Consider the following 24032-nt stretch of genomic DNA (forward strand, 5'->3'; position numbering starts at 1 on the left):
GCTTCAGCAAGACATCCAAAGAGAACGCACCTGAGTTTCATCCAGGCCTAAACCTCCTAAGGAAATGAAGGCAAGGTCCAGAAACTTCCCAGTTAAAAAAAAAGTAAGCCCTCCCTCTTGGCCCATGTGATAAGAGAGAGAACAAGCAGCCCCCCCCCCAGAACAAAAGGCTTCAGCAAGACATCCAAAGAGAACGCACCTGAGTTTCATCCAGGCCTAAACCTCCTAAGGAAATGAAGGCAAGGTCCAGAAACTTCCCAGTTAAAAAAAAAGTAAGCCCTCCCTCTTGGCCCATGTGATAAGAGAGAGAACAAGCAGCCCCCCCCCAGAACAAAAGGCTTCAGCAAGACATCCAAAGAGAACGCACCTGAGTTTCATCCAGGCCTAAACCTCCTAAGGAAATGAAGGCAAGGTCCAGAAACTTCCCAGTTAAAAAAAAGTAAGCCCTCCCTCTTGGCCCATGTGATAAGAGAGAGAACAAGCAGCCCCCCCCCCAGAACAAAAGGCTTCAGCAAGACATCCAAAGAGAACGCACCTGAGTTTCATCCAGGCCTAAACCTCCTAAGGAAATGAAGGCAAGGTCCAGAAACTTCCCAGTTAAAAAAAAAGTAAGCCCTCCCTCTTGGCCCATGTGATAAGAGAGAGAACAAGCAGCCCCCCCCCAGAACAAAAGGCTTCAGCAAGACATCCAAAGAGAACGCACCTGAGTTTCATCCAGGCCTAAACCTCCTAAGGAAATGAAGGCAAGGTCCAGAAACTTCCCAGTTAAAAAAAAAGTAAGCCCTCCCTCTTGGCCCATGTGATAAGAGAGAGAACAAGCAGCCCCCCCCCCAGAACAAAAGGCTTCAGCAAGACATCCAAAGAGAACGCACCTGAGTTTCATCCAGGCCTAAACCTCCTAAGGAAATGAAGGCAAGGTCCAGAAACTTCCCAGTTAAAAAAAAAGTAAGCCCTCCCTCTTGGCCCATGTGATAAGAGAGAGAACAAGCAGCCCCCCCCCCAGAACAAAAGGCTTCAGCAAGACATCCAAAGAGAACGCACCTGAGTTTCATCCAGGCCTAAACCTCCTAAGGAAATGAAGGCAAGGTCCAGAAACTTCCCAGTTAAAAAAAAAGTAAGCCCTCCCTCTTGGCCCATGTGATAAGAGAGAGAACAAGCAGCCCCCCCCCCAGAACAAAAGGCTTCAGCAAGACATCCAAAGAGAACGCACCTGAGTTTCATCCAGGCCTAAACCTCCTAAGGAAATGAAGGCAAGGTCCAGAAACTTCCCAGTTAAAAAAAAAGTAAGCCCTCCCTCTTGGCCCATGTGATAAGAGAGAGAACAAGCAGCCCCCCCCCAGAACAAAAGGCTTCAGCAAGACATCCAAAGAGAACGCACCTGAGTTTCATCCAGGCCTAAACCTCCTAAGGAAATGAAGGCAAGGTCCAGAAACTTCCCAGTTAAAAAAAAAGTAAGCCCTCCCTCTTGGCCCATGTGATAAGAGAGAGAACAAGCAGCCCCCCCCCAGAACAAAAGGCTTCAGCAAGACATCCAAAGAGAACGCACCTGAGTTTCATCCAGGCCTAAACCTCCTAAGGAAATGAAGGCAAGGTCCAGAAACTTCCCAGTTAAAAAAAAAGTAAGCCCTCCCTCTTGGCCCATGTGATAAGAGAGAGAACAAGCAGCCCCCCCCCCAGAACAAAAGGCTTCAGCAAGACATCCAAAGAGAACGCACCTGAGTTTCATCCAGGCCTAAACCTCCTAAGGAAATGAAGGCAAGGTCCAGAAACTTCCCAGTTAAAAAAAAGTAAGCCCTCCCTCTTGGCCCATGTGATAAGAGAGAGAACAAGCAGCCCCCCCCCAGAACAAAAGGCTTCAGCAAGACATCCAAAGAGAACGCACCTGAGTTTCATCCAGGCCTAAACCTCCTAAGGAAATGAAGGCAAGGTCCAGAAACTTCCCAGTTAAAAAAAAAGTAAGCCCTCCCTCTTGGCCCATGTGATAAGAGAGAGAACAAGCAGCCCCCCCCCCAGAACAAAAGGCTTCAGCAAGACATCCAAAGAGAACGCACCTGAGTTTCATCCAGGCCTAAACCTCCTAAGGAAATGAAGGCAAGGTCCAGAAACTTCCCAGTTAAAAAAAGTAAGCCCTCCCTCTTGGCCCATGTGATAAGAGAGAGAACAAGCAGCCCCCCCCAGAACAAAAGGCTTCAGCAAGACATCCAAAGAGAACGCACCTGAGTTTCATCCAGGCCTAAACCTCCTAAGGAAATGAAGGCAAGGTCCAGAAACTTCCCAGTTAAAAAAAAAGTAAGCCCTCCCTCTTGGCCCATGTGATAAGAGAGAGAACAAGCAGCCCCCCCCCCAGAACAAAAGGCTTCAGCAAGACATCCAAAGAGAACGCACCTGAGTTTCATCCAGGCCTAAACCTCCTAAGGAAATGAAGGCAAGGTCCAGAAACTTCCCAGTTAAAAAAAAAAGTAAGCCCTCCCTCTTGGCCCATGTGATAAGAGAGAGAACAAGCAGCCCCCCCCCCCAGAACAAAAGGCTTCAGCAAGACATCCAAAGAGAACGCACCTGAGTTTCATCCAGGCCTAAACCTCCTAAGGAAATGAAGGCAAGGTCCAGAAACTTCCCAGTTAAAAAAAAAGTAAGCCCTCCCTCTTGGCCCATGTGATAAGAGAGAGAACAAGCAGCCCCCCCCCCAGAACAAAAGGCTTCAGCAAGACATCCAAAGAGAACGCACCTGGGTTTCATCCAGGCCTAAACCTCCTAAGGAAATGAAGGCAAGGTCCAGAAACTTCCCAGTTAAAAAAAAAGTAAGCCCTCCCTCTTGGCCCATGTGATAAGAGAGAGAACAAGCAGCCCCCCCCCCAGAACAAAAGGCTTCAGCAAGACATCCAAAGAGAACGCACCTGAGTTTCATCCAGGCCTAAACCTCCTAAGGAAATGAAGGCAAGGTCCAGAAACTTCCCAGTTAAAAAAAAAGTAAGCCCTCCCTCTTGGCCCATGTGATAAGAGAGAGAACAAGCAGCCCCCCCCCAGAACAAAAGGCTTCAGCAAGACATCCAAAGAGAACGCACCTGAGTTTCATCCAGGCCTAAACCTCCTAAGGAAATGAAGGCAAGGTCCAGAAACTTCCCAGTTAAAAAAAAAGTAAGCCCTCCCTCTTGGCCCATGTGATAAGAGAGAGAACAAGCAGCCCCCCCCCAGAACAAAAGGCTTCAGCAAGACATCCAAAGAGAACGGACCTGAGTTTCATCCAGGCCTAAACCTCCTAAGGAAATGAAGGCAAGGTCCAGAAACTTCCCAGTTAAAAAAAAAAGTAAGCCCTCCCTCTTGGCCCATGTGATAAGAGAGAGAACAAGCAGCCCCCCCCCCCAGAACAAAAGGCTTCAGCAAGACATCCAAAGAGAACGCACCTGAGTTTCATCCAGGCCTAAACCTCCTAAGGAAATGAAGGCAAGGTCCAGAAACTTCCCAGTTAAAAAAAAAGTAAGCCCTCCCTCTTGGCCCATGTGATAAGAGAGAGAACAAGCAGCCCCCCCCCCCCAGAACAAAAGGCTTCAGCAAGACATCCAAAGAGAACGCACCTGAGTTTCATCCAGGCCTAAACCTCCTAAGGAAATGAAGGCAAGGTCCAGAAACTTCCCAGTTAAAAAAAGTAGGCCCTCCCTCTTGGCCCATGTGATAAGAGAGAGAACAAGCAGCCCCCCCCCAGAACAAAAGGCTTCAGCAAGACATCCAAAGAGAACGCACCTGAGTTTCATCCAGGCCTAAACCTCCTAAGGAAATGAAGGCAACGTCCAGAAACTTCCCAGTTAAAAAAAAAGTAAGCCCTCCCTCTTGGCCCATGTGATAAGAGAGAGAACAAGCAGCCCCCCCCCAGAACAAAAGGCTTCAGCAAGACATCCAAAGAGAACGCACCTGAGTTTCATCCAGGCCTAAACCTCCTAAGGAAATGAAGGCAAGGTCCAGAAACTTCCCAGTTAAAAAAAAAGTAAGCCCTCCCTCTTGGCCCATGTGATAAGAGAGAGAACAAGCAGCCCCCCCAGAACAAAAGGCTTCAGCAAGACATCCAAAGAGAACGCACCTGAGTTTCATCCAGGCCTAAACCTCCTAAGGAAATGAAGGCAAGGTCCAGAAACTTCCCAGTTAAAAAAAAAGTAAGCCCTCCCTCTTGGCCCATGTGATAAGAGAGAGAACAAGCAGCCCCCCCCCCAGAACAAAAGGCTTCAGCAAGACATCCAAAGAGAACGCACCTGAGTTTCATCCAGGCCTAAACCTCCTAAGGAAATGAAGGCAAGGTCCAGAAACTTCCCAGTTAAAAAAAAAGTAAGCCCTCCCTCTTGGCCCATGTGATAAGAGAGAGAACAAGCAGCCCCCCCCCAGAACAAAAGGCTTCAGCAAGACATCCAAAGAGAACGCACCTGAGTTTCATCCAGGCCTAAACCTCCTAAGGAATTGAAGGCAAGGTCCAGAAACTTCCCAGTTAAAAAAAAAGTAAGCCCTCCCTCTTGGCCCATGTGATAAGAGAGAGAACAAGCAGCCCCCCCCCCAGAACAAAAGGCTTCAGCAAGACATCCAAAGAGAACGCACCTGAGTTTCATCCAGGCCTAAACCTCCTAAGGAAATGAAGGCAAGGTCCAGAAACTTCCCAGTTAAAAAAAAAGTAAGCCCTCCCTCTTGGCCCATGTGATAAGAGAGAGAACAAGCAGCCCCCCCCCAGAACAAAAGGCTTCAGCAAGACATCCAAAGAGAACGCACCTGAGTTTCATCCAGGCCTAAACCTCCTAAGGAAATGAAGGCAAGGTCCAGAAACTTCCCAGTTAAAAAAAAAGTAAGCCCTCCCTCTTGGCCCATGTGATAAGAGAGAGAACAAGCAGCCCCCCCCCAGAACAAAAGGCTTCAGCAAGACATCCAAAGAGAACGCACCTGAGTTTCATCCAGGCCTCAACCTCCTAAGGAAATGAAGGCAAGGTCCAGAAACTTCCCAGTTAAAAAAAAGTAGGCCCTCCCTCTTGGCCCATGTGATAAGAGAGAGAACAAGCAGCCCCCCCCCAGAACAAAAGGCTTCAGCAAGACATCCAAAGAGAACGCACCTGAGTTTCATCCAGGCCTAAACCTCCTAAGGAAATGAAGGCAAGGTCCAGAAACTTCCCAGTTAAAAAAAGTTGGCCCTCCCTCTTGGCCCATGTGATAAGAGAGAGAACAAGCAGCCCCCCCCCAGAACAAAAGGCTTCAGCAAGACATCCAAAGAGAACGCACCTGAGTTTCATCCAGGCCTAAACCTCCTAAGGAAATGAAGGCAAGGTCCAGAAACTTCCCAGTTAAAAAAAAAGTAAGCCCTCCCTCTTGGCCCATGTGATAAGAGAGAGAACAAGCAGCCCCCCCCCCAGAACAAAAGGCTTCAGCAAGACATCCAAAGAGAACGCACCTGAGTTTCATCCAGGCCTAAACCTCCTAAGGAAATGAAGGCAAGGTCCAGAAACTTCCCAGTTAAAAAAAAAGTAAGCCCTCCCTCTTGGCCCATGTGATAAGAGAGAGAACAAGCAGCCCCCCCCCAGAACAAAAGGCTTCAGCAAGACATCCAAAGAGAACGCACCTGAGTTTCATCCAGGCCTAAACCTCCTAAGGAAATGAAGGCAAGGTCCAGAAACTTCCCAGTTAAAAAAAGTAGGCCCTCCCTCTTGGCCCATGTGATAAGAGAGAACAAGCAGCCCCCCCCCCAGAACAAAAGGCTTCAGCAAGACATCCAAAGAGAACGCACCTGAGTTTCATCCAGGCCTAAACCTCCTAAGGAAATGAAGGCAAGGTCCAGAAACTTCCCAGTTTGTTGCCAGTGAATGTGTGATTATTGCCAGGATCCGCTCATGGCTCTGGACAGCCTTTACCCAGTTGGATTGGAAATTATCATAGAAAATCAAGGGCAGAAGGCCTTGGGCATTGGTATGTCCCTTTAATATGTTTATCATAAACCGGCTAAAAACTCAGGCCTCAACTCTTAGGAGACCTGCCTCCAATCGTATCCTTGCATTTGAGACACATCTGGGAACCTGAAGGATGGTTCTTAAAAATTTAGATTGTACCCTTTCTTGGGGTGCAAAATGTGAAGTAGGTGGCCCCAAAAATGAACCATACAGTGGTGCCCCGCATAGCGACGATAATCCGTTCCAAAAAAATTGTTGCTATACGGATTCGTCGCTATGCAGGGCAAAAAAGCCCATAGGAACGCATTGAAACCCCTTCAATGCGTTCCTATGGGCAAAAAACTCACCGTTCTGCGGAAATCCTCCATGCGGCCGCCATTTTCGCTGCCCGGTAAGCGAGGAAAAGGTGCAAAAACACTGCGGGCGGCCATTTTTTGCCACTGAAAACATCATTATGCGATCGCTTTTGTGATCGCAAAAACCTCATCACTATGTGGATTCGTCGTTAAATGAATTGCTCGTTATGCGGGGCACCACTGTATAACAGTTGTGCAAGTGTCTTAGCCTTATAGAGATTAAGAGCTGTAGGAATAAAGAATACGCCCTGAGAGCAGTGAACCTTTGCTATATTGATTACGGTCCTTTCTCCTTGGATCAGCCGCATACTTACTTTGTTGAACCCTAGAGCACTGGTTCTTAACCTTGGGTTACTCAGGAGTTTTGGACCTCAACTCCCAGAAGCCTTCACCACCAGCTGTCCTGACTGGGAATTCTGGGAGTTGCAGTTCAAAAGCATCCGAGTAACAAAGGTTAAGAACCACTGCCCTAGAGCCTGTGGCTTGGAGAATTACCCCTAGTATTTCAAGTTACTAAATTGCTCAATATGGTGACCCTTAATTGACCAAACCCTTGTCTTTGGTTTGCGCCTAAAAGCAACTATCTTGGTTTTCTGATAGCTTCTTGTTAGAAACTCAGTTTCACAGTACATAAGGAGAGTTTCTGCAAAGCCCTCCTTAGACTGATAGGAGTTCTAGAGAGGATCACGGTGTCATCTGCATGCAGTAATATTGATATAAGTCTATTAGCAAGTCCAGGAGATCGGAGTTATTGAGCCAGCTAGGTAAGTTATTTATATAAAAAAATTAAATAACACTGGAGCTAGTAAACAGCCTTGCCTGACTCCTCTACAAGCTTGGATGGCTTCTGTAAGGTGTCCTTGTCTACTGCATCTAACTCTTAGGTACGTTTCTTCGCATAAGGCCCTTAGAAGACACAGAAATCTTCTATCTATAGAGGACGTTATCAGTTTATCACAGAGTCGCATTCTAGATATGAAGTCAAATTTAAAATCAGCAAATGCTGCATAAAGGGAGGTTGCACCTTTAGAAGAATATTTGTCAATAAGATGTTGAATAACTAGGCAATGTTGATCTCCCTGGCCTAAAACCTGCTTGTTCTGCTACTATGAAAACTTTATCCAGAAGGTGCCTTGCATAGAGTTTGCTTATGGCGTTTAGCAAACTAATTGACCTGCAGTTAGACGGGTCCTCCCTATAAGCACAAATTAAAACACAAAGTAAAAAGCAGACTATGACCTCAATATAGCCAGTTGTTGCTGAGTTCCAAGTGAAATTCATACAATATAATGTAACTGGCACAATTGGGCACGCATGTGATCTATTTCAATGATTTTAAAACATATAAAAGAGTCTTCTTCATGTTCAAAGCCTACGTTGTGAAGCCGGGCCTCTGCCTTCATGGTTGATTCAAGTTTTATGATGAATTTTGTTCAATGCGCAGGTGCAAAAGCTCAAAGGAGCCAGAAGAGGGAAAAAGAAGACAGCAGGCACCATGAAGTAAATTAAACTTTTATTTTGTAATACATATATATATTTATATATTTATATATTTAATAAGCTCACAATTGAGCCCAGACTTCAGTATACAATGTAGAAAGCGAGAGCCAGATACATCTGCGCTCCAAAATGCATATTGTTGGGAACCTCAAGCAGACGACAAGAACTGCTTGTGCATTAGTGCAGCTGGAAACACATGAGCCAGTGGTCAACTACCTCATCTTGAGTCAAACTTGCCCCACTGAAAGACTGTCAAAGACAACCCCAGTTGAAACTATATGGGTGATTTGGTTGATTTTCTTTTTAACTTATATAAAATTAAATAGGGTCAACACCAAGCATTATTAAATTCCATTCATGTGATCCCAAACCTATTGCACCATGTATATCTGACTTGTGTATGTAAACTGCTTCACAGCTTGACAGGGTTTGAACTCATTAGAACAATCATTGCACCAAGCCTATGGTGTAGGGCTTTGTGGTCCTATGAAATACACTGGTAGGGATCACCAGTCAAATAGGCTGGAAAGCCATCCCACGGCCACAACGGCATGTTCTGTTGACTGGTCTGGTCTTGAGTGGGCACCACGTGTTCAATCAAGACCAGGCATGCTTCCATTTCTCAACTGGTTAAGAAGAGTAGACCTCTTTCTGCCTGACAAACCTTTGTTTCCAGACCCAACGGGATGATCTGCAGGAAACCCCTCCTTCATAGGGACCCACTGTCATCCATGAGGGGGTTAGGCAAGGGCGCTTTCTTTGCAAATCCCACTCACTCCACTGGATGATGGTCAGTGACGGCAGTGCAGGAATTCAGGAAACAAAACCGAGAGAGATTCTTATGAGTTTTGCAAGGGGTATTTGGGTGACCGGTCCGCTTGTTAAGTTTACCACTTGTTTCCCCAAGTGAAGAAAACCACTTCTGCATGCCTCTGGATCGGGAAGAGCCGCAGGACCCAGCTGAATGCAACAAGCCATTGAGAAGGGAGGTCAAGGTGCCACCACCGCCCCGCCTAGCTTCAGGCAAATGTTTGGCTTAACTCTCCCTTGGAAGGCTGAAAGGAATCTAAACAATAAACTTAAAAGCAGGCCATACGGACGTGGCCCGATCGAACTGCCAGAGCAACCTGTAAATATCAGAAAACTAGAAGAGGAAGTGGTCATTGTTTGCCTGCAAGGTGGATATACCATGGTTTCATGTTATCGAAAGCTACTTCCCAGAACGACAGTGATGTGTGTTTTCTCCCCCCTTCCCTCCTTCCACCCAGTAACTCATCAGGGATTACGAGTGCAAGTCTTCATTCCACCTTTGCCACCTGCCACGGCTGCTGCCACGGCGTTCCAAGGCTCACTTGTCGGAACCTTTCCGCGGCCTGCGGAAAGTGGGGGTATCCTTGTTCAGAGCACAGATCCTTCGGGAGAACTCTTCGAATTCCCCCAAAACTTGTTCGTCGCACTCCACGGCCACTGCGTGGTCCACTGGGATGTAGTTAAAGGCTTCCAGCTGGTCTCCGGTGCCAAACCCTGTCGCTTCCATGCCCATGATCTCTTCCGCTTGCTCGACCGTGCACAGGAGGTTGGCGCCCAGGGGGCCGCGGAATGCGCACGGCTGCTCTCGGGCGATGTTCTCGGGACGTTCGCTGGGCAGCGCCGCGCCGTTTATTGCACGAGAGGATCCCAGGAGAGGCTCCTGCTGATCTCGGGAATCGTCCAGGTTCCTGTTTTCACCATTTAAACTGTTGCACACATCCCCTCCTTTTCTGCTTTCTTTTGAGAAGTCAATAGAGGTATCTAAGGAAGAGGATAAAGACCCAGCCTTTCTTTCCAGCTCTCCGGCTATGGCAATGGGTTGGGTTAAAGCGGAGTTGTAACTCGGAGGAGGCGTCTTATATTGCAGTCTCTCATTCTCCGAGCTGGCCCGTTTCCGAAGTCCCTTATCTGGAGAAGGATGGCTGCCGGAGAAGCCAACATCCAAGCCCCCAAATGCAGAACTCTGTCTCTTTGGAACTGGAATGGCGCTGGAAATGTGGTGCCGATCACTAGGAAAAAGGCAGAGAATGACTGTTAATGTGGGGGACCCCTTGCAGAAAGGCTTCGTAGCCTGAGGAGTCAGAAAATCATAAAAAATGAGCCCTTCTAAGAAAACATATTGCCACTCCTCTGAGATTTCCAGCTAGTCGGAACTTGATTAGGGTCTCCTTCCTCGTTGCTTGTCTTATTGTTAAATGGACCTAACTCCACTTGGACAGAGACTAGCATTTCTTATTTCTTAAAGAGATTTTAACAGTTCATTCTATGACCTGCTTATTTTTGGTGTGTAGGTCCTGCAGTCTTTATATTAGCTCTTTTATAACTTCCATTACACCATGAATAAAAATATAGAAAGGAACTGTGATGTGAATCTTGCAGCCCATGAGCTTTTATGAGTTAGCAAGACCTGAATCCCAGATTTCCCGCATGGAACTCCAGTCCTCTCTCCACTATACTGTACTATTGTTAGGATGATCTTTTGGACTGATTAATGACCCAGAATTAATAGCTGGGCTTAATACAGAAAACCTTGTGATGGAGTTAGGTAATGTGCTTCACATTGGTTGCGCATGGACCCAAAGCTTATGCGTGTTCCTTGGGTTGAGTTACTTCCATACTTCCAATTCTCGCTCTGTGCCCTCCCGCTCTGCAGAATTTATGGCTACACAGGGAAAATGCTGCTGATTAAATGCCAGAAAAACAGTTTTCAGAGGAAATGCATCAAAAAGCACAGAGCTATTCTTTTGGGTGCACTGAAGGAGACAGTAATCCATAAACCCTTGTGCTATTATAAATGTGTTAGTCCTTAAGATCCCATGAAACACACTGCTGCTTTTATTCAATGGGTGTTAATTCACTTGGCAATCTTAAGATGGTTATATTATCACCACGTCTTGCTAATGTGAAGGTCATTTTGCACACACTTAAGCTCTGACTTAACTGTCACTGATTATGCTGTTTTCCAAAGCTTTGCTATTTAATTCTGATCGTTTCGTGGGGAGGGGGAGCATCAAATCCTTCCTCATTCTGTTATGTCCCAGTATCACAGCTCAAACAATTGCAAATGACCATGCTTCTAGTCCAGAAAAACAGGTGATGCAATAAAATCTCATCTTTAAGGTTTCAGAAGATACAGTTTTTCCCCAAAAAAGCATCAGTGGTCGCTACACACAGAACAGAAGGCAAGTTATGGTTCTTCTCAACATGCCTGTTCCATAAATCCTTCATCCTTGTACATGTTTTAGGATTCTGCAGTACATCCAAGCCTTTCAGTCTTTATTCTCATTCTAGAAAGTGAACCTTGCACTACACTGAGAACACAAGCAAAACATAGATCTCAACTTCTAATGTCACATCTAAGGCCAGGTTTTAGCAGAAATTCTTTAGTTCTAAAAAAAATTACAGAATTGGATCTAACTAAGGTTGGATCTAGATGTTTGTACCAAAGGAGAGTTCAAGAGCTGGCTAAAGACCCAAGAACTGTTCTCTCAAAACCCTTCCAAAAAAAAAAAAAGAGAGAGAGTCTAAAGTTAGGGACCTTGTGTTCAGATCTGCTTTGTTAATCAGTTCCAACTTTTAGGATGCAAGAGTATAAAATGTGTAAAATGTCTGTGGACATATGAATGGGGCCTGGCCTACAGATATCAGGCCTGTGGACTTGACTCCGAACTTATGGAACAGCCTACTTTTGAACGGAACTGAGGAAATCTTGGCTTTCTTTAATAAACAACATAACTGTTTTTGGTCAGCAAAAAAGGCAAGAGTATTTAACCTCAGCCTGGACCCTTTGCACAATGGAAGGAAGAAAAAGGTAGAGACATGACTGCTATGGCCACAAGGCTCCGGCCAAACTGGAAGGAAACGGAACAGTATGGAAAGGCTACAAGGGCGGATCTTTCCAGCGTTTCCAGGCCCAGAATGCTCCCTGATACAGTCACATCATGTGCTGCAGGACAAAAGGATGATTTACTTCCTGGAAATAAAGAAGGCTGGAATGCTCTTTCTCTCCCAACTCACCATCTATCAATATAGAACTGGATAGTAACAACAGCAGCAATAAAAAGAAATGCAGAACTGGAAGGGACCCAAGAGATCATCAAGTCCACCCTCTATCCAGGGGGCCCAGCGGGGGATCGAACCCCCCCCCCCAACCTCTGGCTCCACAAACAAGGCTAAACCAGTGAGCTTATCTAGCAGCCAAGGGTGGAGGTAAAGAAGCCAGTCGGAAGGCAGGAAAATTAGGGGTGTCATAGAAACAAAAAATAACTGCTGCTCGGGAGAAAGATACACTCATCTGCATACATATTTTTCAGTTCACATTTTCTCGTGCTACTTTTTATTTTTGAAGCTTCTGACCTCTCTGCTGCCTTTGGGTCTCAATTTGCCTTAATTTTGAGGTAAGCGTCAGTTAGATGACACCTTCTGGGAGATGCTACAGCTCCCTTTCCCTTGTGATTCTTTTAACAAAGTATTACCTGTCCCAGGGGTAGATTTGTAGCCTGGGGTCTGCGATGAGTCAATTTTAATTCCCTCACTTTCTTCTGATATTTATTCTCTGAACATCCACACCCACGAGGTCCAGATGTAAAAATATCATTTTAGATTTTTTTTCTTCTGATTCTCACAGGTGAATTTCAGGGGAATGGCAAAATACTTCATGATCATCGCTTACTGGCAATGAAAACAGTGTTTCCTGTCGGTGCTGCTAAAGGCTATTTCTCCTATCCTCCCAAAGGCACCAAGGTGAGAGAAGAAGCAGCTCGGAAGTGGCTTTGTGGTAACAGCACCGGGATGGTTCCGTAAATGGTTCCTTTCCTCACTCTGGTGTCGTGGCATGGGGGGGGGGAGGAAGTGATGCCGAATGGAAGCAAATACAGTGGTGCCTCACTAGACAGTTACCCCGTATGACAGTTTTTTTTGCTAGACATTGACTTTTTGCGATTGCTATAGCGATTCGCAAAACAGTGATTCCTATGGGGGAATTTCACTGGACAATGTTTGGTCCCTGCTTCGCAAACCAATTTTTGCTAGACGACGATTTTGACAGCTCCCTCCATGCTCGCAAAACGGGTGTTTTCAGGACCTAAGCTTTGCAAGACAGCAATTTAAACAGCTGATTGGCGGTTCGCAAAGCAGCTTTCCTATGGCCGATCTTCGCTAGACAACGACAATTCTTCCCCATTGGAACGCATTAAACATGTTTCAATGCATTCCAATGGGGAAATGCTTTTCCCTAGACGATGATTTCGCTAAACAGCGATTTCAGTGGAATGGATTCTCATCATCTAGCGAGGCACCACTGTATTGCAGTCCACAGTGCCAGGAACAGGGAACAAGAAAGAGCCAAGAAAGAGCAAATTTGGGGTAAGGAGAGAGGAAAAGAGAGGATGAACATTTTGCCCACTGCAGAACCAAAAGAGTTCAAACTCAGCTCAGGCACAGTAGAGAAAGGTCTTGCGTGCACACATCCTGAACGCATTACAACAAAGCGGATTCAGAGCATGGGGGGACGTTTCCAGAAAACTTTCTGGATGTCCTTCTGGAAGATTTCTAGAATATTTTTTTCATTCCGATTTTTTTCTTGTAAAACCCATGTCCTGATATTAGTGAGCCCTGAAAAAAACAGCTGAAAATGAATTTGGTAGTCTGAAGCGTTCTACAAATTTCCTTTCTCCAGAGTGAGAATTGAAAGACTCAGGCTGCTGAACAGCTCAGCTTAATGGGGCTGGCCCATAAAATTAAGACGTCCTTCCCCCTTAGCCATTTACGGCATTTAAAGTCCATTTTCTCAGCAAAAACACGTGATCCAATGGTGGTAACTCAAGTTCAAATCTCTGCTTGGCCATGAACTAATCACAGCCAAGCTTCTTCCTAACCCTAAATCCACAAAAACAACAAAGAGGCTCATGGCACCATGGAGATTCAGGTAACTTCCAGGTGGAAGTTCCTACCATGTTTCCTCGAAAATAAGACAGGGTCTTATATTAATTTTTGCTCCAAAAAAACGCGTTAGGGCTTATTTTCAGGAGATGTTTTATTTCACAGTCATGTCCTCTTCTTCTGGTTGCTGCACAAGGGTGGAGGGAGGGGTTTAACTTCACTGGGGTTTATTTTTGGGGTAGGGCTTATATTACGAACATCCTGAAAAATCATACTAGGGCTTATTTTCAGGGTAGCTTCTAATTACAAGCTGGCTGCAATGTACTGAACTTAGATATTATTTTTTTAACTACAACTTCCAGAATCCCCAGTAGTTAGCATGGCCATAGATCTAGTGACATATGGGTATAGGTTTCTGCACAGCCTTCACAGGGAACAGAGTGTTATTTTTATTTATTTGTGCCACTTATATCCTTGAGATGGCATTGCCATGTTTCCCGGAAAATAAGACAGACAATTTTTGCTCCAAAAAACACATTAGGTCTTTATTTCAGGGGAAGTTTATTATTATTATTATTATTATTATTATTATTATTATTATTATTATTATTATTATTATTATTATTATTATTATTATTATTATTATTATTATTATTATTATTATTATTATTATTATTTCATGTATAACAATCTACACTTATTGAAATACAGTCGTGCCCTGCTGGACGATTACCCCGCTCTACAACAAATCCGCTTTACGTTGATGTTTTTGCAATCGCTTTTGCGATCGCAAAACAATATTTTAAATGGAGTTTTTTCTCTGTGCGATGATCGGTTCCCTGCTTCGGGAACCGATTTTCGCTTTACAACGATCAGCAAACAGCTGATCGTTAGGTTTCAAAATGGCTGCCGGCTGAAGAAAATGGCCCCCCGCTGTTTTCCAGGACGGATTCCTCACTTTATAGGCAATGAAAATGGCCGCCGTATGGAGGATCTTCGCTGGACAAGCAGGTATTCAACCCATTGAAATGCATTGAACAGTTTTCAATGCATTTCAATGGGGTTTTTTATTTCGTTTGACGTCTTCGCTCTACAGCGATTTCGCTGGAACGAATTAACGTCGTCAAGCGAGGCACCACTGTACAGTCAATGTCATCTTCTGGTTGCCACACAAGGGTGGAGGGCGCGGTTTCACTTCACTGGGGCTTATTTTGGGGGTAGGGCTTATATTACGAGCATCCTGAAAAATCATAAGTCACATCACCCCAACTTCTGCCCATATAAAGCTAGAGAGAACAATAAAGATTCCTGTGGCATTTTAAAGGCTTAACCCATTCTATCAGGTGGGGGCTCTTCTGGAGCATCCAAAGATGTCGGCTACTGCCCACAAAAGCTTGGTTTCTAGAAACCGAGATGCAGCTTCCGAGGCTGTAGGATACAATTTGCAAAATCTCAGGCCACATAAAACCTGTTCCATTTTACAGCATCTGAAGATGATCTGTTGGTTTTGCTGCAAAAAACAAACATGGCTACCCTCTTGGAAATTAATCCTGCTGGTTACCAAAGATTACCGAAACAAGAGAGATCATCAAATGGCAGAAACCACGTCCCAGGAGAGTTGTAAACAAAAATCGCACAGAGGGACCTAATCTTCTCCAATGTCATGCTGATCAAAGCAGGCGAGAAGGGGTGATCTTGAGATCCTTGGTCAGTCATGTGGATCAAGAGACTGCAATCAGTCAATAGCGGGGCTGTTCCTGCTGTATATATACTGCTATAAATCTTAATTTTAATCACTCGGGCCCTGCGGATATCAATTTAACCATCAGTGCACAGAGGATTGCAGTTGCCTACATTCCACACATGCACACCAAAACTGGCTCTTGCAGTCAAGCATGCTTGCACCTAACTGGCCTTGCTAGAAATACGGCCTCTTAATCTTCCCCTTGAGGGAGGATCTGTGAAAAGCCTCATTACCGTTTATGCTGTAAGGAAGGACCAAGGGGTACGTTCAGAACCATCAGCCCTACCTGAGCCTTGGAGGCGAGAAAGAAATGAGGCATAGATATGCACAGGGCCGGGCAGTGTGGAGGGAACATGATAGTCCCACAGAAGGATGGCTAATATCCACACATGTGATGAAATATTAGCCAGGCAAAGAATGTGTTTTGTCTTGATAATGAGAACACGCCACTCTAAGGAGGCACCCGGGGACAAAGGGCTACCTTCAAGTCAGAAAGCAGAATTCCACCATGAGGAAAAGCCAAATGCCATATATTTCATTTTGAAGAGGGATAGGTTTGCCTTTCAATCAAATGAGTCATAAAACCGCTTATAAGCAACAGGTAACTTAAAATTAAAAAAAAGAAACCCAACCCAACAACAACCACACCCAACCCCTTGACCGATGAATAGGCCAAATCCTGCTACTCACTGGTTATGTAGTCTTAGGGTGAGTGGCACTTGGGAGTCAGCGCTCCTTCTGGTAGTAAGCAGGGAAGCAAGCTGTGGTCTAAAGCAGTGGTCCCCAACCTTGGGCCTCCAGATGTTCTTGGACTACAACTCCAAGAAACCTTCACCACCACCTCTGCTGACCAGGATTTCTGGGTGCTGAAGTCCAAGAACATCTGGAGGTCCAACGTTGGGGACCACTGGTCTAAAGAACAAGACCAGCCTGCCTGCCTTCTGGCCATGATGCTCTTCGGGAGGGTACAGAGTGCAGCCTGCAAGCGGCGCTTGGTCCCCTGGCCAGTGGCTGCCATGTTTACTCTAAGTCCATAAGTAAATTAGATAAGCCACCTAAATTGGGACCAGCGCTATAAGCAAGTTACCCCAACTTTGCTGAACAAAGCAGAGTGGTGGCCATGAATAGAGGGAAGGGATGATAGCAGAACACGAGAAGCCGTGATATTTTTGCACTGCATCAGTATGATCAAGATCAAATGGGGTGGGGTGGGGGACAGCAGGTTAACGAATTGCGGGTAGACAACAAACCATTGGGGGGGGGGGGAAGGCAGCTACTCCACAGCTAAACTCCTCTCTCCAATCTCTCTAGCTTCAGGGCCTTCCAGCACTTTGGCCTTTTCAGCTTTTCAAGATGAAACTGTGAGTTAGAGGTTTCTTTGTGCATATTATCTATTCCAATTCATGGCTGTCGAGCAAGGAAGAAGTGGAAGTTATTTAGGACAGAATTCCAGTCCACTTCCATTGAATGCCTTTGAACAGGGAAGTTGAGCCCTGGTTGACCAAGGCTTCCCTGTGGATGTTGACCACAACTCAACTGCAAGTGTTACTAGGGGTCATCAGCAGAGAACACACAGTAAACTGGCTCTTAAGTAACTTCCCATAGTTCCCCTCCTTTCTTCTTAAAGAACAACCTCCCTCCTGCCATTTTTATGAGATCAAGCAAGGCTCTTTGTCCGATACAGCATTTTGTGCAAAATTCTAACCACCCAGCTATATCGTTCCATCACCAAACTGTACAGTATGGGTAGAGGCAATTGTACTCACCATCTGACCATCAGGCCATGCTCCAGAAAATTTTTCAGGTTTGGAAGGGTCTGCCTTAGATCTGGAGTCCCCAGGCTATGTTGGTATCTAAGCTACGGAAGAGAAAACGGTGAAGATTAGCTGGCAGTTTTCTTGAGCACCTGGAGCATCCTTCAAACAGACCGGAGATGGAAAGCTGTTTTGCTCGCTATATGATCAGGAACGACACCATTAGTGAAGTGCTCTTCCAGTGCTCCCAGCAAAGGAGCGTGCCCCCTCCCCAAACATCTTAGGACTTGCAACTTCTTAAATATGCATAAAGCTGGGCTGTAAGTCTTGACAGTGAGTTCAAACAAACGGTACCACTGCCACAGTCCCCAGCTTGCGACAACAACAAATTTCATAGGCTCTAAGAGAAAGAATTTGAAGTGCTGGTTCTCTGTAAAGCCCTACATGGCTTGGTTCCAAGCCATCTCAAGGACCTTGTCTCCCTTTATGAGCCTGCCTGGATGTTAAGATCATCAGGACAGGCCTTCCTCTCTTTCCCAAACCCATCACAGGTGCATTTGGTGGGCACACAGGAGAGAGCCTTCTCTGCGGTTGCTCCCAGGCTTTGGAACTCCCTCCCACAGGAGGCCAAGCTGGCCCCATCTTTACTCTTCTTTTTGCAAGCAGGCAAAGAGATGTCTCTTCAGGTAAGCTTTCCCTGAGTGACTGTCTGCCTGAGTGGGATTTTTAAATGGATTGTTGTACCTTACTCCTTTGGATGTGTTTTGCTTTTGCTTATGTTTTTTAATATGGTATTTGTTTGATCTTTTTTAACAGACAGTTTCTACTTCATTTCATTATAGGCCCTCTCCTTCTGGAATTTATTGGTGACCGTCTCATTTATTTTTATGTTTTGCATTATTTAAGTCGTAATCTTTAAAGAGTTGGGAGGATATTTATTTTCCATTCCTTAGTACCTCTGACATGAAATTGACCAAATTTCTTCATATCTTACAAGACTTTATATAAATAAATAAAAAATAAATAAATACAACCCCCAGAAATCCTGATCAGCACAGCTAGTGGTGAAAGCTTCTAGGAGTTTTAGTCCAAGAACATCTGGGGAACCAAGGTTGGGAATCACCGTCTTAGAGAGTTTAAATTAAAAGATGATTTAGTGTGATTTAAACAATTGTCTGGACGAAATGATTACCTTTCAGCAGGACTAATCAAGGGCTGCTGCTTGCTTACATTTCGCAACGGGTTCTTAGAGCCCATTCACAGCTGGGAAGATCTGCAAGAACCTCTCATAATAGCTTCAAGGTGGATCTCGGAAATAATCACACAGTGAAAGATTATAGAGCCTAGATTTATTCCCCTGATAAATCAGGGGCCAGGGATGGCCAGAAAAGCTCTATTCCATGAAAGAGACCTTGGCCCTTTTGTCATATTTGGGCTTAGTAAGTGTTACCCACATGAACGACACCTGAAGGACCGGCTATTCTGCATCACGCTCTCTACAGTCTATAAGGGAGCAAAACTGCTTTACAAAGCAATAGAAAATGGGAACTTGCATTCTGAGCTAACAGTGTAAGCAGGCGGCAAATGTAGTTTCACTTGGCTATTTTCTCCAATCCAAGCCAGAAGCATCAGAGGCGTCTTCTATGCATTCTTCTGATTCTGAGTTTTAAATTTTATGCGAGCATAACCTATCTTGTGGCAAAGAGTCCTATAAATTAAATTAACTCTGCCTTATGTGAAATACCACCTTTTGGTTTGGGCAGGAAATGAGATACCTTTGTTGCCTCCAACATTTAAGGCACTTAACTGAATTTTAATCAAATTTTTAAGATGGCACACTGCAAGCTTTCAGTTTTTATGACCTAGCACAGCTTTTCAGAATATGGTAGCTAAGGCTCAACATAATGAGAAGTACAGTTCAGTTTATTTATATCATAATAAACTGAATCTATATTTGAACACAGGATGGTATTTTTTTTACTCAAGGAATCTTAGGGTTTACAGTTTTATGCAAGCTTTCTTAAAAACAGAAACAGCAGCATATAAACCAACATATAATTCTGTTCTAGGTGCTGTTACAAAGTAACATGATATCACATGGATTTCACTGAATCCTGTTTTCCATATTTTCACATTTCAAGGTGAGTAGCCTCTGCACCCTGAAGAGTCAGGAAGCCCAACAGAGGAAGAGAAATAAAGCGAGAGAAAAGATGGAAATGCATCTTATGAAACTACTATTTGCACATGGTCTCCATCAGGAAAACTTTCCTCTGCATTTCAAGATCCAGATATTTTTTTTGCTTCAGAACCCATGGTCTTCCTTTCCTTAGGCTCTTAAACTGTGGAAGCCCCAGTCTTACATTTGCAAGAACTGAGAATTGTTCATGAGAAGGCATTTTGGAGGGCACTCATTTATAAGATGACCGTAAGTCAGGAAGCTGACCACCAAAGAATTGATGCTTTTCAATTGTGGTGCTGGAGGAGAGACCCTTGAGAGTCCCCTGGACTGCAAGGAGATCAAACCTATCCACTTTCTGAAGGAAATCAGCCCTGAGTGCTCACTGGAAGGACAGATACTAAAGCTGAGGCTCCAGTACTTTGGCCATCTCATGAGAAGAGAAGACTCCCTGGAAAAGACCCTGATGTTGGGAAAGAGTGAGGGCAAGAGGAGAAGGAGACAACTGAGGAAGAGATGGTTGGACAGCGTCCTCCAAGTGACCAACATGAATTTGACCCAACTCCGGGAGGCAGTGGAAGACAGGAGGGCCTGGCGTGCTCTGGTCCCTGGGGTCACAAAGAGTTGGACACGACATAACGACTAAGCTACAACAACAAAACAAAAGCGTTCCTATCTCTGGGTTGGATGCCTGTTCTATCTCAGCTTCTGTGTTCTAAAAAACACAAGACCCACCGAATTTCTAGGTCAGGGGCAAGTTTCTTGGTCCCCACAGAAAACGGTCGTTTCCAAACACATATCTATTGTTTATGCAGGGCATGTGGACAGCAACTTTCTGCAGTTCAATCGATGGCTGGAGGATAGGGTGGACATCTGTGGCCCCAAGGCTCCAACAATCCATACCACCGGATATGCTGGGAAGTGCAGGCCAGACACACCTGGAGATCTGCAATTTTTCCACCCCTGGACTAGAGGGATGCAACATGGGACGGCCACGTTAAGCACTATCAGATACAGGACAGGATATATGACATTCCTTGCATGTGCCCTGATGGCTTCAGGAAATATGAACTTCTGTCAAGAGCCCAACTCCACATAGCCTAAACTTTGGATCCACTCTGTCCTCAGCACAGCGTGTTCAGTTCTACTACAAAGCAATAATAAAAGGAGTGCCCAGGAGGACCCCTGGTACGAGGTTGGATGGCAACCTGCAGACCACGGGCCACATAGACTTCCATGGCAAGTCTTCCAAATTTGGTGGTGCAGCAGTAGGGGGAAAGGAAGCATTTTTCACTAAAGAAGCATTTTTTTTGCACAAACGACAAAGCATCTGAGTGGGTGGGAGTACAAAAAAGGACTTCTTTTGTAATAAACGGTTGAAAAACGAAAAGCGCACAAAAGCTCCTGTAATTTTTCCCTGTAAGGAGACAACTTTTCGCAGGTGAGAGCGACAAAGCAAAGATTTACACCCTTAATCTGGACACACCGACCTGATTACAAATACACCATAGATTATTCCCGCATACAGTAGTTTAGCCCTCTGAATCCTAAAAAAAGCCAATTTTCTGAACCAGGACTTTGGCTCATCTTGAAGCAGTACAGAATTGTGGAGCACACTAAGAAAATGTCTTCGTTACTTCTCATAACTTCTGAAAAATTCTTAAGTGACTCTTACAAAATACTACTTACACTATTATACCTTAGAGCTTCTTTCCCCTTTTTAAAGAAGAAAACGCACACATTACATATGGAAATCAGTTAGAAGGTATATAATCATTCTTTTTAAAAAGCCCATCCCCAACTTCTAATGGTTTTGTAGTATATAAATAACCGGATTAAGGGACTTAAGGAGGCATGCATTAATCCCAAATATAGTCAGGCAGGGAGACTTATGAAATAGGAAAGAGGCTGTGCATAAAAGTAACAGCTACGTCCTATTTTCACTTAATCATTTTAATTTGGGAGTTGTCAAGGGAGTTCAAGAGCACCATCCAAAAGCAGCTTTCACGTCAGATAAAAGCTTTCTTGGCTCTGGATCTGCAATTATTTCAGCTGTCTCCTCGGTTTTCGCAGGGGAAAGCCCAGACTCTAGTCCAGAGTTGAGTTTCTCCTTCTAAGTGCAAGTGCGTTACCAGGCGCGGGGGAGAAGGAGCAGGTCTTTTTCAGCGGGAACAGTAAAAGTGGCGAATGTGCAAATCAGCCCGCTCAGGTGCCTGCGAAGACCCAGCTACATTGCTGAGGCCAAAATGGTCACCACTCTGGGGGACAGCCATAATGTCAGCCCTTAGACAAGGCTGGCTCCGGGCCAGGGTCAGTGTAGTGTTAATATAAGGGGGACTCCTCTGCGGAAAGAGATCTCCCAATGAATATCCACTCAGACTATATTAGAGTGGGGGGGCGGTACAGCTGTCTTGGAGTGCTGACATTTTTCTGAGTCTCCAAGTAAGCAGCTGAGCATTGCATCAAATGCATTGCAAGGGGAAAAGAGGCATAAGTAAGCAGCACAGGGCCAGCCAGGAGTACTGCTTCTAGAGCTGGAGGGAAAATGCTGTGAATGTATAAGAACTTCTGCCCCATAAGTATCTCTGCTGGCAAAATTACATGTTAAAGTAAAGATGCTGCAGAAATAGCAAGACACACCAGATTGTCAGAGTTGCAATCAAAACTTTCTGGAAGGGACCAGAGTGAGGAAGGCGAGTTCAGAATACACTCAGCTGGGGTTAAGGACATTGTAGAGGGGAATTCTTGGGCTCCATGATCGCTGCAGGTGGTGACAGCAGCTATGGAATTAAAAGACGCCTGCTTCTTGGGAGGAAAGCAATGACGAACCTCGACAGCATCTTAAAAACCAGAGACCTCACCTTGCCGACAAAGGCCCACATAATCAAAGCTATGGTTTTTCCAGTAGCAATGTATGGGAGTGAGAACTGGACCATAAAGAAAGCTGACCACCGAAGAATTGATGCCTTTGAATTGTGGTGCTGGAGGAGACTCTTAAGAGTCTCCTGGACATGCAAGGAGAACAGACGTATCCATTCTGAAGGAAATCAACCCTGAGTGCTCACTGGAAGGACAGATCCTGAAGCTGAGGCTCCAATACATTGGCCATCCCATGAGAAGACTCCCTGGAAAAGACCATAATGTTGGGAAAGTGTGAGAGCAAGAGGAGAAGGAGATGACAGAGGACGAGATGGTTGGACAGTGTCATCGAAGCTACCAACATGAATTTGGCCCAACTCCGGGAGGCAGTGGAAGACAGGAGGGCCTGGCGTGCTCTTCTGGTCCATGGGGTCATGGAGAGTCAGACACAACTTAACAACTAACAACAAGAAGAGGGGAACAGAGAGCACGGCTTTCCTAAGGCATGTCCAGTTTCATAAGAGAGGCATTCCCAGGACTAAGCAGAGTCTTCAGACTTTTGGGGAGTGGGACAGAACATGTTAAATCAGAAATATACCGCCAGAGCTAGTGATGTCAACAGAAGTAACCAGGTGTAACTTCCTATTACTGGACTTCAGTCAATGTTTTGAAAGAAAGAAATAATGACACTTGACAAAAATGCAGATCATTTATCCATTTACCCTTTTGGCTTTGCAGAGGGTTTGGGGTTTTGCTTCCCAAGAGCGAGGCTTCTTTCATTCCAGGGGCAGCTTATGAGTGGATGAGCATCCTGCTCAAATCGTATGCCACTTTCTGTCCCGGGCCGTGCAGGTCAAAGTGCACTCAAGCTAGAGTCCATGCACCTTTTGGGGGGCTGAGTAAGAACATGTTGATTCAAGCAGGACCTAAAATGTTACGGTAGGAAAGTACACTTCTGCCTTGAATTGCAGAGGTCCGAGAAGCATGGCTTTGGTTATACACCCATTCAAGCAATCAACCACTCAATATTCCAATAAATAAATATTCAATAGATATTGTGCCCCTGGCCATCCAGAACCCCATGAGTTCAACACCAAAGGCGTCAAAGTGGCCTTTTTAGTCCCAAACACAACATCTCCAATTCAGCCTCTAGATCAGGGGGTCATAAGGATCTTTAAGGCTTATTACACATGGTAGTAGTGTGTGGAAGAGAATCCCAATAGGCAAAGCTGTTCTGCTCTCTCTCTCTCTCTCTCTCTCTCTCTCTCTCTCTCTCTCTCTGTATATATATAAATCAACTGTTTATGCTTTGTAGTTACTTTTGGGGGAAGCATTAGGAGTTATACACGGATTTTGAACTACATGAAAGTCTGGCACCCCCTAATTGCAGAGCTGTTGAAGGGAGAAGTGTAAGCATGGCAGAATAAAAACAATTTTGTGGAGGGGGGGGGCCCTCTGCGATACCATATGGTCAGACACAGATGGTGACTGTACACCACAAGTGGGTCCTTTTCAAGAGAAAGGTGGGATATAAATATTTTGAATAAATAAACAGTTAGTTGGGGATGACTTCTTTCCAAGCCTAGGAAGAACCACTGAGAGAGAACCCACTGAGATAGGTGGACCAGAGACACCCAAGTAAGGTATTTTTCTGCTGTTCATACAATAACTCTTTTCTCCAGGGAGGAATGTCACAGTTCAGTTTTATATTACAAAGAAGATACAGGAATGATTTACACAAGCAAACTTGCAGTATAATTGTAAGAGTGAATTCCAATTTTCGTAAGAGATGCAAGGGGACTTATAAAATGGTGCCTCAACTGT

At 45.0% G+C, this 24032-nt stretch overlaps 1 protein-coding gene across 2 annotated transcripts in view; it reads right to left on the bottom strand.

Moving 5' to 3' along the window:
- Positions 1–7761: 7761 nt before the first annotated feature.
- The window catches only part of UVRAG (UV radiation resistance associated), a 105907-nt gene continuing 89636 nt past the window's right edge, over positions 7762–24032 (bottom strand). For both annotated transcript variants that reach the window (XM_020809690.3, XM_078390215.1), the window contains 2 exons: positions 17186–17277; positions 7762–9804 (listed from right to left, as the gene is read on the bottom strand). In XM_020809690.3, coding sequence (XP_020665349.3) covers positions 9114–9804; positions 17186–17277 — 783 coding nt within the window. In that variant the 3' untranslated portion in view covers positions 7762–9113. The remainder of the gene's footprint in view (positions 9805–17185; positions 17278–24032) is intronic.

The sequence above is a fragment of the Pogona vitticeps genome, chromosome 3 (assembly GCF_051106095.1).
Source record: "Pogona vitticeps strain Pit_001003342236 chromosome 3, PviZW2.1, whole genome shotgun sequence".
NCBI lineage: Eukaryota > Metazoa > Chordata > Lepidosauria > Squamata > Agamidae > Pogona > Pogona vitticeps.